Genomic DNA, 16,475 nt, shown 5'->3' on the forward strand with positions numbered 1-16,475 from the left:
TTTAAGACTCTTCAATAGCACAGTAGACAGCGTCTTAGGGGAATGTAATGTACTGTTCTGTTTTAAGTAACTGTAGAAAACGTTTGTTTTTCTTGCCCGACTTCCAAACAAAGAGCTAGAGTCAAGACATATTTTGGGTAGACTGATTGAGTGAGACACAAATACTTACAACATAAAATTCACCATGCCATCAGTATCATTAGGCATATTTTTGGCTTCCCTGAGATTGGAATACTTTAACACAGGCAGCATCTTCTGTGGTAAGTATAAAGCCGCAGATAAGGATGATTTATATGACACCTTCTCACAATCAACCGGGCAACTATTTCCGTTCCGCTGTTCAGTTTCCTCTAAAAAAATAAGGAAAGACGAAAGTTTTGAGTTAATATTATTTAAAAGGGCTTCAGCGATGTCAGGTTCAATGGAACAAGTTTTGCACTGCAAACATCTACATACACTGTAGGTGAACTAAAATGTCAGGGTAATGCGTTTATCCACCCAAACACGTGGAAAAAAGCTCGTTTAACAGTTGTTTGGCGTTCGGTCGAGGGAGCATTTGAAAGTCTGGGTTCTTCAGCCTTTGCTTTTGAATAGCAGTCAAAGAAAAACCTTTCGGAGCAAAAAGAACAATGTAAAAAAGACATCAACATGTTTACACCACCGCCAACCGAAGCCAATGTTAAGAGCCATAATGGCTCTTGCCAATGTACATTGGCGGGTGACGGAACACTGTAAAAACCATGGTACACTTCCTCTAATTCAAGTGGGCGTGTGGCCTGACAGTCCACACCAATAGGCCACTTTCGATATGTTAAAATTAAGCATTGATAGCGATTCTTAGAGGACACAAACAAAGAAAACGAATAAACCATGTTAATTCATGTTTATTTATTTTCTGTTTGTGTCCTTTAAATTAGCATTACACTCACCCCATGCTGGCCACATACAATCCAGAGTCTTGTTTAATGAACACAGTGTATAATTATCCGCTGTTTCTACACCGAAAAAAGGAAAAGTGTGGGTTATTGCTGAAAATGGCTATTCAGTAATGCCGCTAACCTTCTTTCGGCTGAATCCAGTAAAATTACAAGGAGAAATAAGCCATTTGAAGCTGATGACTCATGTTATACAAAAAAGGCCACGCTAATGAAAGAATAAAATTTGGGCATGTTTTTGTATCACGTGTTGGATCAGCCGCAAAAAGACCATTTCTCCTTGTAATTATACTTCTGCGCTAAAAAGCAAGTGTTAAGAGGCAAGCAAATGACCGAAAGATAAACGGCATCTCTATATTAGAGCTAAAGCGGTTAAAAGGATGCATTTGCTGCAATGATAAGGATTTTTAGTGATATTGAACTGACCGCGATCATTTGAGGTATCGTAAATCCTCTATTAAGCCCACGCCCCCCACGAAGGATTAATTAAGGAACTTAAGATCCGACGACAGCGACAGCAACGGGAACGCCACAAAAGCAACAGGTGTAATTAGCAAAACAACAATTTTGCACGTGCATCACGCTTTTTTGTACATTTCTTTGCCGTCACTGCACGACTACGACGTGAAAATGCCTAATTTAACGATGTACAGAGGAAGTACACAAGCGACGACGAAATTTCCTCTTTCTTTCTCAACTTGGAAAAGATTCTTACGAATTGAACTTTAGGAGGGTTCGCCTACACTTGACAAAGTTAGTGACTTGGAGTAATCGCGATGAAGATTGAAAGGACGCGAATTCACTTTTTCAGCGACGTTTTCTCTGCCGTCGCCGTCCTCGGATCTTAAGGTCCTTGTTAATTTAACGAAGACAATGGTATCATTTCTCCATAAAAAACTAAAACGCAAAGTGAAAAAGTACAAGTACATGAAGTTGGAGGTCATGCAGTCGAAGGGGGATTGATAGAAGATTAACGGTCACACACCACCCTCACCGACAATGAAGAGAACTGGAAACGTTTTAGCCGATAATAGTTAGTTTACTCAACAGGACGGCAGGAAGAAGAGGACGGCAAAATGCTCCTGTGTTACAAAAGTGATAGGGCCATTACTTACGTGTTTTGTCGTGATCTTCACTTAATATTTATGTTTTCTGGTTTTTTACAAAAAAGATCTGTTTCGAGGAAAGTGAAATTTGGCGAAAAAGTTATTTCAAACAAAATTATTGTCACACTTGTCAAACAAGGTTTGCCATCTTCTTTCATCTCCCGTCCTGTTACGTAAGTTCATTAATACTTCCAGAGAAACGCGGCTGCAAGGAGGTGTGTATCCGCTACACGATCGCAGCGCGGGCGTTACTAAACTTTACATGATTATTCTAAAACCAGTTTTCGGTTTAGAGTCATGTAGAATAAGTTAACAAACGAAAAAAAATGCAAAAGTTAGGAGATCTAATAATGAAACCGTGAAATAGTAAACAAAAGGGAGATACCATCAACTGTACAAAACCATCGACAATATTTAAGAGCCTCGTAACAAATTTTACGCAAACTTAAAAATGCAGGGTGAGGTGGAAAAATAATTATCTATATATTTTTCTTGATTTCTTTCTATCACCCATAAAGAACAAATGAAATAGAAAGTCTCACCTGGCATAAACCATCCACGGCAGCCACACTTTCTGGTAACGTTCTTTGTTATTTCTTCTAAAAGACACTTGTTTTTTGAATACTCGGGAAAATAATCCAAATTTTTCCCACCACAATTGGTTCTAAAAGGTTTGCGAAGATTTATAAGCTATAAGGAAACAACATGCCGCTGTTAATGTTGCAGTATGGCTACTATGACAGCTTTTCATATAGTCAACTTTCTTTGAGACGGACACGTTACAGAAACTTGACGTTTCGATGGCTTCATGTTATCGTTATCAAAAAACCACAAAATTAACATGATTCGTGGAAATATATAGAAAAAGAAAGTGCGAAAATAGCATGCGTGAAAATGGATAAATGGCAATTAAAGAGTTTCACATTCCCTTTCTCTATATATATTTCAACGAATTATTTTAATTTCTTATCGAAACGCCAAGTTACTTTTATGTCGTTGATTTTTGTTTTAAAATAAATGTATCTCTAAATCGATTCCTATAATATATTTTGCTATGTTTTTAACAGATTAAGTTTACATGAAAACCTTGCCAAACTGTTGTTGAAAACGGTTTGCTAAAAAAGAGAAAGAAACCGGAAAGAAGAAACGCAGTTTTGCACAAACAATATTGTATTTAGACTAGGGAAATTCTTTATAAAACAAATCTCAGCTCAAAAGGCTGCTCACAAGCAAAGTGTTTTTCAATCATATTTCACGGTCATCATTCATCGAAAAGGCTGTCAACACCAAGACCGTTAAATACATTTAAACGCAAGTTACACATAAGCAGACCTTTGAGCAAAGGTGTCATTATTAGCAAAACAGTTGTCATCTTTGTCTTTGATCTCGTCAACGATGTAACTCTCTTTCGTCCGATAACCAAATTTCGGAACACGATCATTCAAATTATAGGAATAGACTTAAGTATACTGAGGTTGTTTCAACTTTTCGAACGAAATTTGGGGCCGGGCTTTTTCAATCATGATTAAACGTTAATGCAGTTTGCAGCAGGAGGATAAATGTGGAGGTGTTGTCGGTAATGTCATCGCAACTTACTATACCCAAAATGGTAGAAACCTTTTGTTCAAAAGAAAGCATGGGTTTGTTTTACATCAGACTGACTGTCAAAGCAATGCTGGTTTCAATAACGCTAGGTATGCTACATTTCACTGTGAAATTTTGCGTTTTGCTTTTGAACAACAACAACAACAACAACAAATATATTAATAACGATGATGATAATAATAATGTTAATAATAATAATAATAATAATAATAATAAATAATTCTTCGACGTGATGGATACTCGTACAGAAATTGGTATTTATGCTACGGAGGGTATTTTGTTTTCGTAGATAATAGTTGACGAGTATGACGTTACAGATAAAAGCTAAGATGAATGATAGCTTATAAGCATAACACCCTATGAGATAAAATAGCTATTCAACACTGGGAAACGTCTAGAGTAAAGTCTCCAAATTAATGTGGTGGTCGTTAGCTCTAAACATGACATTTGGCATGGCAACGTCGACGCCATCAGCGGGGAAACTTTTTATGAAACGAGAGAAAGCATTATAAACCGAGGCTAACTACGGTGTAACATTATACACAAAAAGAAAAAATAAGAGTTCGAAAGTTTGATAGGCTAAAAAGAAATCACAGTTTGGTTCGATAAGCATTTTGTTGAAAGGTGCGAAAAACGTATATTCATTTATCTACTTTCAGGTACGTTATCATTGAAACAATATTTTCAATCTTCTGCATATTAAAACCCAAACAATACATAATTTTTAGAAGAGTTCTAGAGAACATTTCATCTGAGAAGTAATTTCTGATTTAAAAGTTGTGTGTTCTAACATCAACAGAAACTGATTACAAGTACTGTGTTTCAATTAACGCGTTTTGTCAGATTCACAAAGAAAGGGGAAATGGATGCATATTTCGACGCAAAAGTCGTTCTAAAACCATTAAGAAGCTCTTTCTTTCGCAAACGTAAAATACGTTCAAAAGGCACTGAGAATATTATCAAACACGAAAAAAAAAAGACATTTCTAATAAAAATCCATTTCGAGATTTCAGTATGTAAATCAGCAAAACACAAAATAAACATAACAGAAATCTCCTCTAGACATTCAAAGTGAACGCAAGGAGCGCGGGACTGTACACAAAAAATTCCTCACACCAATATTTTGTAGCTGAAAAAATTACATGCCAAAAAATTACCACAGGCATCTTGGTCGTAAAATTTTAATGTTCGTGGTCAGGCCATGCCATTCGAATGCGTCACAGAACTAGCGCGCTTGATACATAATTTGAAAATGAATGCTCGGTCACCAAAATGATGCGAGGAGGCGATGATGTGGAAAGGGAATTCACATTCAAAATCCTGGAACTGAAATCGTGCCCAACGGTTGTTTTAAATGAATGACCAAGGAATATTGAAAAGTCCCTGAAGCGTTCTTTCGAAGAGAAATGTGTCATTCTTTCGAATTTGATGATTTAATTTGTTTTCATGTGGACCGACCGATTCACAGCGAGCGCAAATTGTCCTTGCCCTGAACTTCAAAATTCTCAGCGGGCTTTTAAAACCTTTACAAGTAATTCTTCGCTTTTGCTGATAACAAAACTTGTCTTCGTTTTTGTGCGTCATTATTCGTGAACCACACAAAAGGATGCCATTATCAAAAAAGGACGCTATGATCAATCGAGGACTAACTTAAACTGGGTAATGAAAAAAAAAACATGATAACCTAAAATAAGGTCGTAATAAAAGTTCGTTCTTGCGCGAGATCTATTGCAACCGAGGTAACAAGTGCTAACAATTTCTTTCAATCCAGAATCTTCTTTAAATGTATTTCTTTTATGACGGACAAAATAATGGCGCACTTATTTTACTCTAACACGTGAACTCCTTTGAAGGATATTAAAGTTGAAGTATATCAGAATGCAGCCGGGTCTTATTATTCAATTGTGAGAAAACATTTTTCAAAACAGGAGGACCTGATTTTAATCGCGAAGCAAGCAAGTTTAAGCTAGATCCGCGTTTAAAACAGGCTCGATTAACAACAAACATGTTCACGTCTTTTACACCAAATAAAAAAAATACCAACGACAACGAGGAAATGTTCTACACATCGAAAGATCTATCTGAAGTTTTTAAAACTTAAGATGTCAGATTTGCAGTCAGCTTTCCCTAACAATAGACGTCCACTCGCAGTGTGTAATTACAAGCTAAATTCTCCCGTTACTTCGTTCATGACATGCGTTATAATCGAGTTTGCAGTCGTACAAATAATGGTTCAAGTACAAACCAACAATAACTAGAGCGATAAATAACTGGGAAATAAAAGAAAAAAATACCTTTTGCTTTTTCATGTCCACATAAGTCACATAACCTGGAGGTACATGGAAACCTACTCGCTTCAGAGGCAACTCCTCATGTTGGTGGAGAATAACTTTAAGTCCACTGCTACCGTATGTCTTGCCTTTTTCAAGAGGCTCTGTATTCACTACCATATGCACGCCGTATAGAGGGCCAACATTATCTGTCTCCATAAGTCTGCCACCATTTCTTCCGGAATTTAGCGTGTAACAAGAATGCCCATCCGACGATATGAACAGAGAAAAGTTTCTTTTGTCGCAGGGCAAAGCCTTTTTATTGGTCACTCCTCGCTTCAAAGAGCAAGAAATAAGAATCTCGTCCAAGACCGACAAAGAATCTTTAAGTACATCAGCCATGGTAGCTGTCGAATTCGGTGTCGTAGAGTTCGCCTCCGATCTGCTGGTCCAGTTGACCTTCGAACTGTTTAGTATAGTTTTTCTGATATCTCGCAAATCGCATATCGAAATAGCTGGAATCTCTAATTTATTTGGATAGTCCACAGTTGACAGAGTGCTAAACGGATACTGAAGATACTGGGTTATGCTTTGCCTGACCTCGTTCAAAAACACTCCACCACAGATTAAGAGTATACCTACCCACATCATTTTGCGCCAAATTGACTTCGTGTCGAACACATAATGGAGGCCGTGAAGAGTGTTGTGCCTCAGGTAGTATTCCCAAACTCTATGTAGTCTTTGCCAACGCACAGTCTTTGCATTAATTTCAGTAGAATCATCTACGGCTAAACAGGGAGTACTTTCATGCTCTAGGCTGTCACTATGCTGGTGAGAGAATCCGTTGGGCAGCGGCTGCAATTCTTCCAGGACCTTTTCATTTTCGATGGATGCTGCATCGGCAGTGATTTTTCTTCGACGCGACGGCGACTGGCATGCACAGAAACTCGTCATTTGCTCGTTGGGTGCATTGCACTTTTAAAACGCATTATTCATCCGGTCAACACTGGCACCATGTTTTCCCAGTGAGCTGCTTTAATTGCTGGCAGAATCGACAAACGCAAGACCGGGAAGTCTTGTCAATTTTGCATGATATAACAACATCAAACAAAACGAAAAATCAACCGATAACAACCGATAACATCTTGTGAGCGATTGAGTGCGCACAGCAATTTTGATTGAGCGAAATTACCGTTTATCCTCTCGACGTCATCCTTTAGCTTTTTTTTAAAACTTTCACGATTATAACCCAAACACCTGCCACTACGGGGCTCCGGGAGAAATGGGCCTATTTATTATTCAGCGAGAAAACGCTATCTATTATAATTCCACTGTCGGCCACTCACACTCTCTTCATTACTTCGAAGCCGCTGTTGATGAAAGTATGCTAATTTTGCTTAGGAAGATTACTTACTTCGGCAGGAATTATTTCGGAAGACGAATCTCCTTCTCGCGTGCTTTAGTGGTATTTGCCTAAAAATGTTTGAGGTTTACAAAGTAACCTATCGAGAGAAATAATTCCGCGATGGAAAATCACCGACCTTAATATAAACAAAGCTCGAGTGAGACACTAATTATGCTTTGTATTGTCTAAATCGCTTCTGCTTAGAAAATCATTTCGCCTGTTACTTAAGAAAGTTAGGGATTTTTTATAAGCAATTTTCTAGAGAAGACCTTAAAAAAGCTTTAAAAATGATTTTTTGTTTTAAAAAAAGAAACCGAATGAAAGCGATTTTCGTTGCTATTTTTGCTTTTTGTGCGTGGGCCGAGTATATGAACGCAGTTTTTGAATCGTAAGTTTCTGTCATTAAGGTGATAATTATAATCGCGAAAATTGATAACGCTAAGTGTTTAGTTAGTAGCAGAAAACACTGATTCTTGACTTAAAAGTTATTCCTTAATGAAATAACCGAAATTGTAATTTTTAGAGTCCGCTTTGAAACCTCAATCCGGAAAAATGTAACTTCAAACGAAAGATAAAAAATAGCGGTTCTCACAATTTATCATTTTTATGACAAGCTTCCTTTCGAAGATTTTCTTGGTTTTCAAAGGAAAACGAATAAGCCAGCCATTAATTGTCCTCCGCGTTGTGTCTCTGAAACTGAGTCTGTGGGCAAGAGCTCTGGAGATGTTTTTATAATATGGCTTTAAAGTACAAAGTGGGTTACCGCGGGTATGCTCATTTGCTCCGAAATCCTAAAAATATATTCCCTAGAACACAACAAGCGAATTGAAGCAAGGAGCGCAATCATGGGGTGCTAGGGGTACCCCACGGTGAGAGCGTAATAAGACACCAGCCATACAACAACAGGTTTTCTATTCAAAATTTTTTCATCATATCTGTTAAGTGGAGTTTGTTGGGAAAACAGAACAAGATAATCTATTGCAAAACATAAAGCGCGCCGGAGTAACACCCACAAATCTTTAAGAGATTGAGATTAATATTCATTGACAGATTTGGTATTATTGACGTTAGCATGGCTCCAGACAATTGAAAAAGCAGTATTCAAAACCGTAACATGAATCGATTACTGTTTGGTTAACAACCGCCCATTATAATCCATTTTCTGGGTATAAAAACTCAAAATAAATCTAACTAAATATACATTACATTTTAGAACCTTTTTTTCCTGCTTTAAAAATCTAGTGATAGGTAAATTAGCGTTATATACTATTCGAAGATGGGATATGTTATGATAAAACAAGCCTTCGAGATCTGCTGAACATAATTTCAAGGTCTCAGCAAGCAACAAGGTAAATAACCACCTTTCTTGAATAGCACCGTGAAGAAAACAGAAGAACCACTTTAAGTTAACGATCGTAAAATATTCTTACGAATCCTATAGGTTCCTTCGCGCTATGATCTTAAAATTAATCTACCTAAGGAAGTCACCTGTGTTTCTGAGCAATTTACCGCGGTTACCTGGTGAGGTTGTTACTGTCTATTAGACCAAATCATAAAAAAGAACTTTTTAGACGGACTTTTTAACCTCAATAAAGACACATGTCCGTGTGCTTAGCCCTCAGTACACCAAAAAAATCAAGCTGACCTTATAGATAAAATGAAAAGAACTGAAACACAGATGTGGCAGATTGGCTGTAAAAGTACAAAACCGTATAATAAGAAAACATAAGATACACGAAAAGACAATAGCACAATGCGGCCTCTTCTGATCATAAAGCGCAGATTCTCAATCTGCTGCAAAAAATATATATATTCAGTAGATGTGACTTCCATCTGGACAATCCGCGATGGCTAAGCAATGAATTAGTGGTAATCAGTGATCTGGTAATCATGATTAATAACTTTTACGAAGAAGATTAGGATTCGATTAGTAGCTGATATGTCTGTTGTTTTATACCGGAAAAGAAGACACCATTCTTTACAACAGTCTTGTAGTTTCTTTCTAAAGTTTTAAATGTCAATCCATCTGCCGATATCTAATAACAATAGCTAATAAATATGTTTATAAAGAAAGATAAATCGCTAAGATTCTTAATGGTCTTTCCAAGAAGTAGAGAGTGAATAATTCGAATCTAATATATGTAGCACTTTCGCTAGAACAGGTAAGGGGTTATTGCGGTATATTTTGAGTAGACTCCTAAAGTCACTGCAAACAAATGTCATGTGACCCATATGTGAAGTGAAGACAAGAAGATTTATTTCACTCAGCTCATTTTTCCTATTTCCTTGGTGCCAGCCCAGACAATATTTTCATATGCAACTGTCGTGGGCGGATATGTGTGGAGTATAAGTGCCCCTTCAATATCAAGGACATGTCTATTTTGGAGGGAAGGTCGAAAACTGACTTTCTTGAATCAAAGGAGGGCAAGATTAGACTCAGAAGAAGACACAAGTACTGCACCCAGGTGATAGGTCAGACGGCCTCATCAGCGGGCGAAAAAACATTTTTTGTTGTTTAGAAAACCAAAGGAGAACCTCTCATTGAACTAATTCATTTTGATTTACAGCATTGGAAAGCAGTCCTTGCTAACCTTGTTATCTTCTTCAACACACACATTCAAAGAGTTTTGTTAGGCTTAAGGGATATCTGTTATTGACTAGCCTGTGATAAACTTCGTCTTGAGCCAGATGAATTTGAGGAAGACAGTGAGAACAGCCTACAGTGTGAATTGTGGTCACAATCGGGGTTGTGTTGGCCTGCCCTGAGCAATACATTTGCCAGTCCTGTAACAACACTGCAAAGTAATATGGAAGGTCCTAGTTTGAGAAGGAGCAATCAGGCATCCCAGACCTCCTATATTTACTATAATTTATATCGGATCATATATAGAACCGATAATTCTAGAAATCCTACTATATTTCCTATGAATAGGGAGTATTCTGACATCTGCATTTTGCACTGTGAAGCAGTTTTGCTGTGAATTAACAAAAACAAAATTCTACCAGTAAACATAGTTTATATATATGTTTTCCTTTTTTTTTACATTTTTTAAAATTTTTTTGTATAGAGCCTATATTTTTGCAGAAAATTCCTATATTTTCCTATGATTTTGAACTTGAACAGCCTATTTTTTCTATCAGATTTTTCAAAAAGTGGCTGGGATGCCTGCCTTTAATAAAGCACTCTGTGCGATGCCTAGGTCAAAAATCCTCAAATGTAGTTGCCCTTAGACTTCTTAAACGTTCACTGTTTATATTATGAAACGCAACTTCAGCTTGACTACGCTGTCTTGGGTCGAACTTTCATCTCTGTTATTTTTAAAGAATACTCGAAGCCTCTCCAAGAACTCCAAACGACTCCTTGTGCATGTGCACCGCCCTGGTATAAACCATTTAGATTTGCGCAATGACAGTAGTTATACCACCAAGCTCCTGTATACTTCACTGCACAGTTAATGTTTGAGCCATGAACATCGTTGTCTCGATCTTGGGTCGTGAACATCATATTTCTAAACAATAAAAAAAGGAGTTTGATACAAATTTAAACAAGTTCATAGCTTATTGGAAATTTTTCCCAATTAATACACTATCGTTCATTCAAATATTTTGCCGTTTCTGAATTGCTTATAATTCTTCCGTTAATTTTTTTGTAATTAGCTAATGCTGACCAACTCTGCAAGACTTATTTCAATCGGCCAATAATAGCAGTTATTATTCACTCAAAATATGTTTCCATTTCTGATTGGCTCAAATCTCAACGCTATTTTTCATAAACAGCTATCGTTGACCAAATTTGGAGTTTGCGATGTACGAAAAATGACGTCAATAGTACAGGGTAATCGATAGAAAAGGGACTGCAACCAAGGAGCCCCGGGGACGAGGTTGCGTCGTTGGGTAGGGTAGTAAAAAATGGCGAAATAACATTTCCCATATTTCGTAAAGAAGAATAGCCGAACTACTGCCGAAAAACATAGCAAGAACAGCAAGAATACATCTCGACGGATGACATCTGCTGTATTATCTGCTAAGAGTAAACATCTCTCTCAAAGAAACACTCAAATGAAGACGGAAACTTAACGTCGATCCAGCATGTTTTAGCTTTTTTAAACTAGGTGTTATTTTGAATGAATAAAACAATTATTGGATTTGGCTTTCGCAAGAACTGAAGAATTATGCAGATCTAGGAGGGTGTTATCCCCTGAGGCCCAACCCTTCTTGATCTCCATCTCTCTCTTTAGATCGTACTCAACCTTATTCAATAACTACTAAATATTGTGGAAGGTCAAGCAAGGACAGCGGCGCGCTGGCTCAGTTGCTTTGGCAGTGCAAATTTGACAAAATGTCTGAAAGGTTTCGAACGCCTAGCGAGAAAGAAAGAAGAAACAACTTGCATGAAAATACAAATAGCCAATCGAACAATGTCGACAGGTTCCGAATATCTTTTCACATACTGAAATACCGTGTATTTAGAAAATGTTTCGAAGGAAATAGTCTACAAAAGGGTAATGATACTTTATGAGCTTGTAAATATTTTAAGTGAATAATGGAACAATCCTGATAAAATACGGTCCTCTCGTGACATAAAGAAGTTATGAAGATCGAGGAGGGTGTTATCCGCTTCAGTCGGTTTCGGCAGAATTAACACCCACCCCCTCCCAATCGATATGCGTAATTTTTCATATCCTTCCCCCCCCCCCCCCCCCCTTCACCACCCTCATCGATATGCATAATTCTTCTTATTTTAATTAGCTTTATCTGAATACAGTGATTGTTTAATGTTTTGCTATTAGGTACCTAGCTGGCCTAGCACACACGACCATCGAATCACCCGCGGTGCCCTGATATCCGTCAATCGTCAGTCGATAGTTGTCGTCTTTGTTAGCTACAGAGAATGTCGTGTACTCGGCATATTTTCGTACACCATCGTAATCCTCCAAATCAACTCGGAGCATCATATCAGCATTTGCAGTCAGACGGTGAAGATTATCGTTCCCTAACCAGAACTCCCCGTTCAGATTTCCAAATCCCACTCTGTAGTCTTCCCATTCCAAGTAGAAGTCCACTGATCCATCCATTCGTCTTTGAAAGACTGTCCATCCACCGCCCTCAGTTGTCATGTCGCAGAGCACTTGAACGGCTTCTCCGTTGTCAGGGTAAACCAAGTACACTCCATCAGACGTAGAACCCTTTAAGTAAAGGTCTTGACAATGTCTTGGGCATTCTGAATTGCAAAAATATTGTTTGAGTCCTTAAGTAAGAAAGGGTAGGGATAGTTAAGGTGAGATGGCTTGTTTCACGAAAATCTGCTTCAGAGTTTGCAACGGGAAAGATCATTGCTTGAATACGTTGATCCAACTGAAGAAAACTACAGATTAAATGCAGTTTGACTACTAATCAGTCAATTACCATGGTAAACAGATTGAAACCTGACATTTCGAACAATATATAGCCAACCGGCGGAGCGTAGCTTGAGTATCAGGCCCGCCCTAGGGGTGAGGAGAGAGGAGATTTTTGTTTCTATCACTTCGCTGTCTCCACGTTTCGCTTCTCCCAGCTCTTTCCCCTTTTCCTAGAAACACCTGCTGATACTCAGGCTAGTCAAAGCGAACGATTCTCTCTGACTAAGGGCTATCGCTGGTTGAAACATCAGGTTTTGAAACTCTTTTTGGCTCTCTTTCCGCACGTTTCAAACCGTGGTACCACAGCTGGCCCTACGTGCCTGAGTCGACTACCATCAATCCATGTTTAAAAATAGACATTTTTTACCGTACAAGTTCTGAACTTCCAACGTTCTTGGTTGTTTCAAACTTGAAAGGCCGCTGCTTGTTTCCTGTCCATATTTCACAAATCTTTCGATACGATAATGTCTATGCATATAAGAGATCATAACAATTTCAGGCGATGCCTCAGAACGGTACCAACAGTTTTCTTTCCAAAACGAATTAGAAATAAAGTTTGAAATGTGTCTAACTCACTGCAGCTTGAATAAAAAAAACCAGTAGGATGACCGCACTATGTTTTCTTCACTCGATGGCTTACGTCATTTCACATCATGCGCAATTTCTTCAAATATTAACTGGCAGCCGCCGTTAACTTTCGCGCGCAACTTGAAGGAATTACGTCACACTAATCTTGGTGTCCAAGTGAGGCCTTTTTCTCATCAGTTCGGTTTTCTTACTCCAAAGAAGATATAGACTTAAATTACACGATTTATTATGTATTAAAACAATGTACATCACTGCTTTAGTTAACCATTTAAATCATGGGCTAAGCCAAATAAATAAATATATAAATGACTAAATAAATATGATGAAGGTGATATATAAATAAATAAATAATTAAACGAAGATGATGATGATTATATGACGGGGTTTTATAACAATGATACCCCGCCCATAAACATCCCTATCTGATTGAACTACTGGTGTGGTTATTGATCTGTTGTGTACTTATTGAACTGCTGTGTGGTCATTGGACTAACAAAAAGGAAAACTGAACACTTGTTTCGCCTCCTGTATCATAATTCGGATCCCGGAATCCGGGAATTTTTTCTTGTGGAGTCCGGCATACAGCTTAAGGAATCCGGAATCCCGCTTACGATTGGAATCCGGAATTCAGAAGTTTCACTGACAAGGAATCCGGCATAACGAGTCCACTGGCTGGAATCCAGAATCCAAGAATTCCTTGCATTACCTTACGTGGGGCGACTTGTTGGCATTAGACATAACAAATCCCGATTTCTTTGTGGTTTTTTCTTTCAGAACAACAGTAAATCCATAAAATTGATCCCGTTAAACTGAGTTCTGGAAACATTTTTGCCTTGGTACTGACAGAAACTTTCTCGCTCCTCAGAGATTATCATTTGTCTTAAGGTCTTTAAGGGAAAACCACAGTTTGCGAAACAAGAATCATGATATGTCACGATTGTTTTTGTGGGGCGGCAGGGGGCGAAGCATTAATTTATTTTTTGGTTTGTTTACCAACCTATACATTTGCAGGAATGCTTAGCGTCATCTTCATAATCAGGAATACACACTTCATCGTTTGTACACGGTGATTCTCTTTCACAGATACTCTGAAAATAAATAGCTACATATTTATTGGCAAGTACTCCATTATTACAATATTGCGCACAAGAAAAATTCTTTTTTATGTGAATAGGCTATAACGAATCGAGAATAATATAGGTGCGATAATGTAATTTCTAGAATAACTAAGACAGTACGCGCGCTCTGATTGGCCGAGAGGAGTGTTTGTATGAGAGTATGTAAACATGGTTGTGGCGTCAAGTTGTTTGGCTTTTCGCGCGCTAATCACGCAAGCACGAAGTTGAAAAAGTTGTCCAGTTGAACTCGACAAGTTTACTTTGTTTACCCATTCCTTCGTCGGTTGAAACATGGAAAATCGTTACAAAGAAGGTGAGTCAATTTTTCTTCGCTTAAGCTGACATTTTAAGCACGAAAAATCCGTATTCTGCAAAGCATCTTTTTGCAAAACAAGAACTGATTACGCGTGCAAGAATTCGTGGACAAGATTTTGCGACTGGTAAGAATTTCTCTTTTAATCAGGGCCATACAAAGAGTTTTGCGTTTTCTTCTCGGGAAAGTTATGCAAACCCTCGACTTCGTCTCGGGTTTGCATAATTGTCTCGAATTCTCCCAACCCCTCTCGTGTTTATATCAGGCTATGCAAACACGGAAAACGTTTTCTCTTGCTTAAATGCTACCTCAAAGAGAGCTTTAGGCGCCTCGCAAAAATTCATTGTTTTTCGTTTCATATTACAAGAATTTGATTCACTACCAGCATACCTTATTGAAATTAGATCTAAACCCGAAAGAAATTATTAAACATTGAATTTAGCTTCTCGGTTATTTTTACCTCTAATCCTCTGTAGATGCCCCCAACTTGTCTTGTAAAATTCTGATACCCAACAAATCTATCAGAGTCACTGAGCTCACAGATCAATACATCCATGCCTGTAATCGGTATTAAGTTGTACGATAAACAGCGGTTATCTGCCACACATTCAATTTGGCAAGACATTTCTGATGACACATTCAGCTGTTTGATAGTGCTTCCATTGAGTCTTCCCCCGACAATTTTTTCTGCGTAATTACGCAATTTGAAGTCTGGAAACGATAGGAAATTTTTTGAACCGTTTAGGATGTTTACCAGGGAAATTAACGAAGTGAAAAACGAAATGCGTGTCATTTTGTGTCTCCCTCGATGAAGAGTCTGCGGTAAAATAGCTTCAGACACAGTCTTTGAATTGAATTGAATTTCATTATGACACAAACTATTCTAAGCATAAAATAGGTCTCTCAGTATAATGTGGAGATCAGTTTATGCTATTACCATGACAACTGTTTACGTTATGAATTAAGAAAACCGCCATTTCATGAATACAAAAAAAGGAACCCATAATTTGCTTAAAATTGTTTCCTGCACATTTCTTAAACATTAAAATCGGGAGCTTCAAACCTCTCCCAGATATATTATTAGAACTCCGTTTTGCAAGATTAATAAAAAAAGGCTCGGAGACAAATGTTAATCAATGATAATAACCCTGCTGGAGATTATAGAGAGGCTAGCAGGTGTCTATTTTCATCTTTGAAGGCTCGGTAAGAATTATTAATTATTCCCCCCTGGCTATTAAAAATAGGAAATTTGGTCTTGGCCTGAACTCTTTTCTTTTAAATCTTCGAGCTCAACACTTTTTAGAAGTGGCTCATTTTGAATGAGCCAAAAAACAAAATGGCTGAGATTCGAGAGAAAGTACTGAAAGACGACGCATATATATATATAGAGAGAGAGAGAGAGAGAGTGAGAGAGCTGTTTGCAAAAATTTTGAACCTCCCAGATATATATACATATATTTGCGTGATCTGTTGATATGGTAAGGTGTAATTTACCCATTGGCAAATATTGTTTTCTTTTGATATAAGAATACATGCATGATGATGTGGTTACAGTCACGTGTGTGAATTTCTCCTGTTTAAAGACTTTTTGCACTTAAATGAATGTTTTTATGTATATTTATATATTTCTGGGGGGTTCAAAATTTTTGCAAACAGATGTATGTATATAAACTTAGTAAGATGAAATCTGGAAAACGCTTTCGACTACCCACTACAACATAGAAATTGACCTTAAT

The 16,475-nt window shown here is 37.7% G+C and overlaps 2 protein-coding genes across 3 annotated transcripts in view; both read right to left on the bottom strand.

The window, feature by feature from the left end:
* The window catches only part of LOC140933809 (acid-sensing ion channel 3-like), a 13,831-nt gene extending 6,822 nt beyond the window's left edge, over positions 1-7,009 (bottom strand). Inside the window, exons 1-4 of one of the 2 annotated variants that reach the window (XM_073383467.1) lie at positions 6,559-7,009; positions 2,584-2,731; positions 930-995; positions 170-350 (exon numbers count right to left, since the gene is read on the bottom strand). In XM_073383467.1, the coding sequence (XP_073239568.1) occupies positions 170-350; positions 930-995; positions 2,584-2,731; positions 6,559-6,870 (707 nt within the window). In that variant the 5' untranslated portion in view covers positions 6,871-7,009. Of the gene's footprint in view, positions 1-169; positions 351-929; positions 996-2,583; positions 2,732-5,940 lie in introns of both variants that reach the window. The other variant, XM_073383466.1, reaches the window with a different exon arrangement.
* Positions 7,010-10,482: 3,473 nt separating this feature from the next.
* On the bottom strand, positions 10,483-15,589 carry LOC140935904 (microfibril-associated glycoprotein 4-like). Its single transcript, XM_073385480.1, has 4 exons — positions 15,200-15,589; positions 14,306-14,396; positions 12,116-12,542; positions 10,483-10,830 (listed from the first exon to the last, which is right to left on the bottom strand). The coding sequence occupies exons 1-4, from the start codon at positions 15,530-15,532 to the stop codon at positions 10,602-10,604; spliced, it is 1,080 nt and encodes a 359-aa protein (XP_073241581.1). The 5' UTR covers positions 15,533-15,589; the 3' UTR covers positions 10,483-10,601.
* Between the last annotated feature and the right edge of the window lie 886 nt (positions 15,590-16,475).

The sequence above is a fragment of the Porites lutea genome, chromosome 4, assembly GCF_958299795.1.
Source record: "Porites lutea chromosome 4, jaPorLute2.1, whole genome shotgun sequence".
NCBI lineage: Eukaryota > Metazoa > Cnidaria > Anthozoa > Scleractinia > Poritidae > Porites > Porites lutea.